Genomic DNA, 9,368 nt, shown 5'->3' on the forward strand with positions numbered 1-9,368 from the left:
AGTATTAATAGTAAAGAAATGGTATAAAAAATCTTAAAATAAATCCTTTGTGAGTGTTGCGTTTTTATATTTCAGTTACTTACAGTGTAAAAGCATTAATTGGGAATATTTTGGGTTTTGGGGATATCAAAATACGTATAATATTCCCAGAGTATCTTAGAACAGGAAGGACAATGGAATTTTATGTCTCTATACTCATAATGTTTATTTCATCCTTCATATTACTCACATCTTATAGCAACTGACATCAAGGAAAGGAACATAGACATGTGGCCATAGACGCATTTTGTTGCATATAGTAATGGATTATTATGTGACACTTGTTTAGGTTTAAAAAGTTAGTGCAGCACCATTTTTTTTGTCCCCAAATTTGGTTTGTGGCATGAAATTGTGACTAACCCTCCTGAGATAATCTGTATTGATATTTCTACAATTTCACGAAGTGCATTTTGTTTAGAACACTTCTTTCAATGGTATTATGTAATGTTCTATGAAAACAAGGCTCTTTCCAGATGTGAGTCACTCTGTGTAAGATAAAGTTGTCCTTGTAAATTATCCCAGTGCTTACAAAATAAAGTGTGTGTGTGTGTGTGTGTGTGTGTGTGTGTGTGTGTGAACTATGATTTTCCCTCCAAAGGTAAAATTAATCCAACAAATTCTGTATTAACATTTCATTTCCTCTTATTTGCTGGTTTTATGATATTAACATAGTTTAAATTTTACTACTTAATCAATGGGAGCAAGGCTAATAAACTTTAATATATTTCCATGCACTGATGATCAAATTGTGATCATTAAATGCCAGATGGCACAATCAATTCAAAAATAGTTTACTCACTTTTGTTTTGCTTTTTTGTCTTGCTTTGGTTTCCTGATGGGCACTTTGTGTTCTGTAACTCTGAGATTTTTGTGACTATGCTTGGTAATCTCTCTCTAGTGTTTTGATAAAATCATTTACATCTAAATTTCCTAACAGTCAAGCTCAAACCTCTTCTTCCTTTGTTGAAATATCTCTTTAGGTTCCTTTTAATATGATTATTTGCATTATAAACCATACAACAACAAAAAATGACCGATAAATTAAAAGTTGACTTCAATTCATGATTAATATAAAGAAATACATAGGCATACTTGAACTTGTTATATTGCTTTCTTGCTTATTATTGTTACTGTTTACTTTAAATTTGCTGAAGAGCACAACTTCTAACAAAACTATTTAGTAACGTATGTCTAATTTGCTATTCACTTCTCACATAAAGTTGTAAGAATGTAGGAATAAGCATAATATAGAGAATATCATGAAAACAATTTATTTTTACAGTCTGATCAATGATTAAATGCAGAGAAACTTGTTTCTTTTATCTATCTTCTATTTCTCTTGCACCGACTGAGAAACTTTGGTAACACCTAAGATTTCAGAATTACATGTCCAAACATTTGTGTTAGTCCAACTTCTTCCAATTCTTCGGTGAATAAACCAATAAATTCTTGTCATCCTTTTTTCCATGTATTCTGAGTACACCATGTCTTTAAAAAAGGGTCAGATCAGTGATCCTCTTGGATTTATGTCGATGAGTTTGTCAAACTCTAACTGGCCTACAACTGCATGTGTAAAACAATCTGTTTCTCCTAGATCTCACTTTTCCCTGAGTGCAAACATAATCAGTCCATTAGCTTATCTTCTAAAAGTTGTAAGGGACTTGAAGTGGTGCCTCAGTTTATTCACCAACATCTCCCTGAAGTGATCTCCCATAAGGAAATAGAAGACAGGATTGATGACACTGTTCAGAAAGGCCAACGGCCGAGTCACAATGTAGATGGAGCTGATGATGACCCGAGTGCATGGGGGCTGCTCCCAGGTCTGCAGGCGTGAAGCGATCCTCACATTCCGCATGACGTGGTAGGGAGTGAAGAGCACAGAGAAGATCACAACCGCCAGTATGACTAAGGTAAGAGGCTTTTCAAGGGGCAAAGTGGTAGCCAGCTGTCTGATCCTCTGCTTTAGGAAGAGAGCAATCTTGAAATAAAAGAAGCACATCACAAAAAGAGGAACAAGGAATCCCAAGAAGGTTAGACACATGCTATAAATGAAGGTGTACATGGGGTTACCAGAACTTGCATAATCACTGCATTGGGTGCCATTATTCCCTGTAAAAAAATTTATAAAAAGAAGCATGGGCAGTAGCTCTAAGGTTACTAAAACCCAGATGGCCAAAGAGATTAAAACAGCAAACTCTTTCTTTTGCAAAACGTGTTCTCGGAAAGGATACTTCATAAGCAGGTAGCGATCGATGCTGATAAAAGTGAGGAAAAGAATGCTGGTGTAGAGGTTGGCGTGAAGCATGTATCGGTTGGTGGTGCAGAGCATCTCCCCGTGTGTCCATTTTCCGTGGGCATAACTTCTTATCAGCACGGGAAGTGTGCACAAAAAAGCCAAGTCAGAGATAGAGAGGTTAAAAAGATAGATGTTACTGCTATTCCAGTTCTTCAGACAGAAGAGGTAGCCAAAAACAACCATACTATTCCCAAGGACTCCCACAATGAACTCCATCCCGTAAAAAATAGAAAGGTAGTACTTCTTCAGGGCAGCCTCTGCTGTCAGCCAGTTTTTGCAAGACGGATCCGGTGCCTAAAGAAGGGAGAGAAAATATAAGGATGAAACACTAGACTGTGACTAAAGATAAAACTGTACTTAACAAAATAATAATTTAAAAAATAAAACTTAAAAGCTGAACTATGGAGAGCAGGTTACATTAGTATAGAGTGTATATGTATACATACATATATACGTATATATGTCACTAATATTTCAACAAATATTTATTGATACCTTTGAACTATGTGCTAGGCACTGGAAATAACAGCAGTGAGTAAAACACAGTTCCTAATCTCAAACAGTTTATCATCTAATTCTCTGAAAGAATTAGAAAATGAACAAATAAGTGCATGCTATACAATGATAAAGAATATTCCAGACATCAGGAAAGGCATGTCAAAGGCCCTGAGATGGAAACACACATGGAGGACTTGACAAACAGCAAAGAGGCCAATGGAAAGTTCAGTGGAGTAAGAGCCGAGGAAAGTCTCCAGGACCTACCAGGGTCTCCAGCATATTGTAGTTGTTCAGCAAATTCTGCTGTGTTACATTGAATTGAACCATAACCTAAAGGAGGAAACAGAAATTATTGTAACTCCAGTCTTGCCATTTTAATAGCTTTTGTTTCCATATTGTCAAAGAATTATGCTTATTTTATTCAATTTGTAAAATGCAACTGCAGTTTGAAGACATAATATTTTACAATTTAAAATATGAAGCTGAAAATCTTAGTAATAACAGTAAAAAATTTAGTAAAAATAGTAAAAAATATTTACCGTAAACTTCCAGTGTACCGGGCACTGTGCTCACCACTTTCCAAGGACTATCTCATTTTACACTCATAGTGACATAATTTGGTGCGGACTATTATTATTTTCATTTTACGCATGAAGTCACTGAAGCTTGAAAAATTAAGTGTCTTCCTGAGGTCATACATCTAGTAAAAGACCTTCATCACAGCATCTTCTGAATAGGGGATATGAAAATAAGCAATTGGTTGCATTCAAACCTCAAATGTCCTGCTCACCTGCCATTTTTTCTCTTGTAATGAGGCCAGATTGTTTGTGGTTGGGTAGGGTATTTAAAGAACTTGAATTACTTAAAAACTATACTAATTTACCACTGTTAAATATTGAATCCTACTTATTTCTAGTGAGAAAAAAAGCAAGGTTGGAAATAACATTTTCAAAAAATCTCTTTGTCAAATAGGATTCTGAGTGTCAGTTGTTACAATCAAATGATTCTTTCAATGTAATGTTTTGGTAAATAGAGGGGAAAAAAAAGATCAAATACACCTGAACTGCTTTTTTTCTGGGAAGCATGCAAACATCGAGCTTAATTTGCTATGATGAAGGCATCTGGAACTCATATCTGCTTTTGTCAAATTTAAGTGGTCTACTTCAGTTAAAGATTGCTGGTGTTTTCAGAGTGTTTTATTTATGAAAATAATTCATGGAATTGTAGATATGATAAATTCAATATTTTGGTAAGCTATTTTTAATCACTATTTAAAACATCCTAAATTCCTCTGAGCTTCTCCTCAAGTCTTTCTATGGCAAATTGCCACTAAGTCCAACTCTAAACAACGCTGAATAGGGGCTTCCTCAGGAAACAGACACATGAAAACCGCTGAAGAACCAAAGAAGATTGGCTTTACACTATCTTTTTCCCCCTTAATTTAATTTAAATGTATTGTTAGTTTCTTTTCTTTTGTTATTAATTTCGGTTTCACTCCATCTTTGAGGTTATCTGATTCTACTGTTTTCTCACATCTCTAACAATTTATTACATTTCTCAATTTCATTTTCCAATTTTTTCAAACCTCTTCCACCTTTTCTACCCTACTCATCATTAGCATATACTTTTGTCTCCGAGTTCCCTGAGACAGAGCTCATTCATTGAGTATCCACTCTCTGGTTCCTGCCTCTGTACCTGTCCTTTCTTCCTTCCTGTGACAACAGAGAATGTCTATTCCTCTGGGCTTACTCCAGATGCAACTCATTCCCAAAGTTTCAAGATTTCTATGTTATCCAGCTTTTCTCTTTCCTGTCTCTTCCGTCTTCTCCAGCTCAGCGACATCTTTTCCATCCACATATAAACATTCTTGTCTTGTCAGTCTTAAACATAAGGAGCAGGCATAAACAACTCTCCATCATTGCAAATGTTTCTCTCATTGTCACAGCTTGATATACAAAAAGAGCTGTCTAAACTAATTGTTTTGATATCCTGACAGCCATTCCCTTTCAACCTACTCCAATTTGACGTCTGACCCACCACTCCATCAAAATAGCCTCAATGTTGCTCAATGCAGTGGTCATTTTCCACTAGTCTTCTTGATTTCTCAGCTGTTTTTTACACTGTGAATTCTGGAAGTACTCTCTTCCTTGCCATCTATGACATAAGGGTCTCTTGTTTCCCTCATTTCTTTTTAGACATTTTTTGTGATCTAATTCTTCTTTGCCCATACTTTAAATATTATAGTTCTTCAAAGCTCAGTTCTGGGCAGCTTTGTGATTTTGGGAATACTCAAAAAGCTGGTGCACACACTCAAATGAAAATGAAGATAATAGGAAGTGTCTTTCATTTTTAAATTTCTTCTTTTTCTAGTCGTAACTTTTCTCTTTCTACCTAGAGAGTTCTTAAATGTACTGTACTGACTTATGTCAGTAGCTTATGTACAGAAGAAAAGTTTGACTGCCATGAAAGTAAAATATAGTTATAAAGATTATAACTAGAAGCCAGATTACCAATAGCTACCAGGCAGGCAAGTTTGGGACCATGTTGAAGCCATAGAGACTTCTTCTGCTTTTGAGTAATCAATCCATTGGGATTGGAGGTTAGAGACGTAGTAGGATTAGAGAATACCAGGACTGAAATAAGGAAAATGAATGACTAGTCACCTTTGTCCTGTTTCTCAGAGTGATTACTTCATTCTTCTTCTACTCTCTTTTTTAAAATAACTTTAAAAAATACATTTTACTATATAACACTCAGAAAATGCAGATAGGCAAAAAGAACATACCAAAATTGTCTGTAAACCAACCACTCCTAATATTTGGATACCATACTACAGTTTAATATTTATTTGAATTTAATTTTTCAAAAATATGATGTTTTAAAATCTGTTTTTTATAAATTTATTTCATCTTTAAACTAATTTTCCTAAGTCCATAATATTAATAAACTGTGGTTTTTATAAATGTAAGGCTGTCTAATATTTGCAGGCCAATTTAACCTCCCTAGGAGCCACAATTTCTAGGGTATTAGATTCCAAATTCAATGATTTTTGTAGTTGAGTGTGTTTTTTTTGTAGTTGAGTGTGTTTTTAGTTTGGCCATCACAATTCTTCAAATTGATGGAGTAAACTGATCCTTTAAGCAAAACTCCCAATTGAAGGGAAATTCTCTTGTGAAAACTTAATAATCTCTCTTCCACTTTCTAGAGGTTGTATTTAAATTTCTAGGAAATGAAAATTGTGATAAATGGTTATATCTGATTTGAATGAATTATTTTTAAACAGGTTTTTGGTTCTTAGATATTGGCAATTAATGTAAAATCTTTAATTATATATCTAAAAACATACCTAAACCTGTTAGAATTATTAAACTACAAACAATATTCAATTACTCACATAAGCAGATCAGTACTTCTCAATTTTAGAGAATATTTCTTTCACTTTAATTATATTTAGCCTTTTAAAATGTACACTTTTTTGAAATTTACATTAAAAATATATTTGATACTTTATTAGCTCTTAAATTGTTTTTTCTTATAATCATCATGATTAAAGACCATTTATGAAATATTAATTCTTTACTGCTTTCTTAAGCCAAATTTAGATAGAAATTTGAGTATGTTTATTACCAAATTGTTTTTTATTAATAAACCATTTGAATAAAAATATATTCACATTGAAAAGATACAATAATTTAATATGATGACTTCATTTTTCATGTATTACAGAAATTACACCAGAAGTCAAAGTACTAAAATGTGATAGTATGGTATCAAATTGTGTTTATAAATTTCTTAAAATAGCTCACCAATTATAAAAAGTTCTGGAAGATGTAATAGCAATGGTTTCTGCAACTTTCCATTTTTCATTAGTGAATTATATTCTTGATTGATGCCATCTTTACAAATATAAATACTAAATTTAATTTTTAGAATGCCTTAAAATTCCCTCTAGCACATTATTTTCAAAACATGAGATGTTATATATGATAATTGTTTCATATGATTTAGAAACTAAATTTTTTCAACTAGTTTTATTTAAGTAAATCTAATTACTCTTTTTTATTTAAATATGTTACCAAGACACAAGCAAATATAATAAACCTCTTTAAATAAAATAAATTTAGTATTTGGCAATTAAAACAAGACATTTGGTAAAAAGTAACTGTAGAGGAAAAACTTATGACTTCCTTTTAGTTTCTGTTGCTGTTCTACACGTACTTATGAACGACAGTTCAGACAGTTCATTTAAACATTAAACCTTAGTTGCTCCCAGTCCCCTTTTAAAAGAAACGCCTAACAAAAGGGAGGTTTGGCATTACTTTATATACCCGGGCAACGTGAGTTACATTAGAACTTACCGTTCTGTTGTCAGGCCCTGATCCCTTCACAGAAGTTCTTTGCCAGCAGCTTGATACAGCCTCTGACCCAGAGCTGTGCCTCTGGACATAGTGCTGTCTCATTTGCATGTCATGCAGCCAAGATTAATAATTCAAAAGTCAAAGAATAATTTATTCAGTCAAACCTCCAAGTTAAGTTCAAGTAGGGGAACTTCCTGTGAAGTCCACATACAAAACAAATTACTCATTTCACAAATAGATTTTGAAAAGACTGCTACTGAAATTAGCAGTCTTTATTCACTATCAACACAACAGAAAAACATTTGTTATTTTCATGTTTATTTGCATATTTAAAGTTTAGCACTGTTTATGTTGGATATACAATTGCTTCTGCTTTTTCTTCGTTTTTCAAATTGACAATACTTGGTGAATTCTATATTGGGCATATGATAACTAAATAGCTGTTATCAAGCATTTTGAGGGAACTGTAAAACTGAAATTTTAGAAGCAAATCTGTATATACTATGTTCTGTCAGTGTATTAGCAAAAGGGATAATAGAGCTTAAGATAGTTCCCGTTTTATTTTCTATGATTAAAATCAAGAGGCACATAAAAAAGAATACATCAAGCAGCTAGGGATTAGGGGTATATAAGTGAGATAATCTCAACACGTGGCAATTATACATTCCAGTCAGTCCACTGCATAGCACCTGGAAGCATATCACCACAACTTTAGACAGGAAGCGCACCTGGTTTGTTCTGAGGATTGTATTCAATTTATATTCAAGTAAACACTCAATCTGCCTGATTTGAAGCGCAGGGTTTATGCTATATCCCTAATTGTGCAGGCAGTAGTAATTTAATTTGAATGCCATAAAAGTTGAGTGTTGAGTTAGCAGTGACAGGCTGAAGCCCCAAAAGAAACTATTTATTACAGCCAGTTCTCCAGGCCAATATTTCCTCTTTTCCAATATATAAGAACCCAGAACTTAGAAACTTAAATATACATGTATGTATATACATATATAATATACTTAAAAGTATGTACATGAGTGAAATATAAACATATTTATATATGAAATATATGTATATTTATGTCAAATAATGTCTTTCTAATTTGTTGAATTCTTATGATATGACAGGTGTTATACTAAGCACCTTCATGTATTGAATGCTTGTAAAATCTCTCTGAGGTCATTATTAATTTTTTTTTTCATTTTACAGATTAAAAACTGAACCTCAGAGAGGTTAATTAACTTCCCCAAGGTCACAGGATCTGTAAGGAGAGGAACCTGAGCTTAAACATATATATTTTTATTGTAAAAGCCCCTGCTTTGATTCTTTTTTTATTGCTATCAATTAGTCATTGATTTTTTATTAGTTGCATTGTACAAAATAACATAGTGATTAGATTTATATACCTCACATAGTGATAACCCCAATAAGTCTATTACCCATCTGACACTGGACATAGTTATTAGAATAATATTGACTATATCCCCTATGCTGTCCCATATATCCCCATGATTATTTTTTTAATTATAGTCGATGTTTAATATTATTTTTTATTAGTTTCAAGTGTACAACATAGTGGTTAGACATTTATATAATTTATGGAGTGATCCTCTCAATAAGTCTAGTACCCACCTAGCACTATACATAGTTTTTACAATATTATTGACTATATTCTCCATACTGTACTTTACATCCCCATGACTATTTTGTAATTACCAATCTGTACTTCTTAATCCCTTCACCTTTCTCACTCAGACGCTCACCCCACCTCCCATCCAGCAACCATTAGTTCTCTGTATCTATGAGTCTGTTTCTGTTTTGTTTGCTTATTTATTTTATTCTTTAGATTTCACATATAAGTGAAAGCAGATGGCATCTTTCTAAGTCTGACTTATTTCACTTAGGATAATACTCTTTAAGTCCATCCATGTTGTCACAAATGGTAAGATTTCATTCTTTTTATGGTAGAGTAATATTCCAGTGTGTATATGTACTACAATTTCTTTATCCAATCGTCTATTGATGGGCATTTTGGTTGTTACCACATCTTGGCTATTGTAAATAGTGCAATGAACATTGGGGCATATATATCTTTTCTAATTAGTGTTTTGGATTTCTTTGGATAAATATCCAGGAGTGGAATTGCTGGATCCTAAGGTAGTTCTATTTTTAATTTTTTGAGG

At 33.2% G+C, this 9,368-nt stretch overlaps 1 protein-coding gene across 3 annotated transcripts; it reads right to left on the minus strand.

Annotated features, from left to right (window-relative positions):
* Positions 1–1,294: 1,294 nt before the first annotated feature.
* Positions 1,295–7,329, minus strand: SUCNR1 (succinate receptor 1). 3 transcript variants are annotated; one of them, XM_033121634.1, is made up of 4 exons: positions 7,192–7,313; positions 3,373–3,562; positions 3,098–3,163; positions 1,295–2,629 (listed from the first exon to the last, which is right to left on the minus strand). In XM_033121634.1, the coding sequence occupies exons 3-4, from the start codon at positions 3,158–3,160 to the stop codon at positions 1,676–1,678; spliced, it is 1,017 nt and encodes a 338-aa protein (XP_032977525.1). In that variant the 5' UTR covers positions 3,161–3,163; positions 3,373–3,562; positions 7,192–7,313; the 3' UTR covers positions 1,295–1,675. The 3 variants fall into 3 exon arrangements, with proteins under 3 accessions (XP_032977525.1, XP_032977508.1, XP_032977517.1); XM_033121617.1 differs by lacking the exon at positions 3,373–3,562 and having other exon boundaries at positions 7,192–7,329; XM_033121626.1 differs by lacking the exons at positions 3,098–3,163; positions 3,373–3,562 and having other exon boundaries at positions 7,192–7,314.
* Positions 7,330–9,368: the final 2,039 nt, after the last annotated feature.

This window comes from Rhinolophus ferrumequinum, chromosome 2 (assembly GCF_004115265.2).
Source record: "Rhinolophus ferrumequinum isolate MPI-CBG mRhiFer1 chromosome 2, mRhiFer1_v1.p, whole genome shotgun sequence".
Taxonomy (NCBI): Eukaryota; Metazoa; Chordata; class Mammalia; order Chiroptera; family Rhinolophidae; genus Rhinolophus; species Rhinolophus ferrumequinum.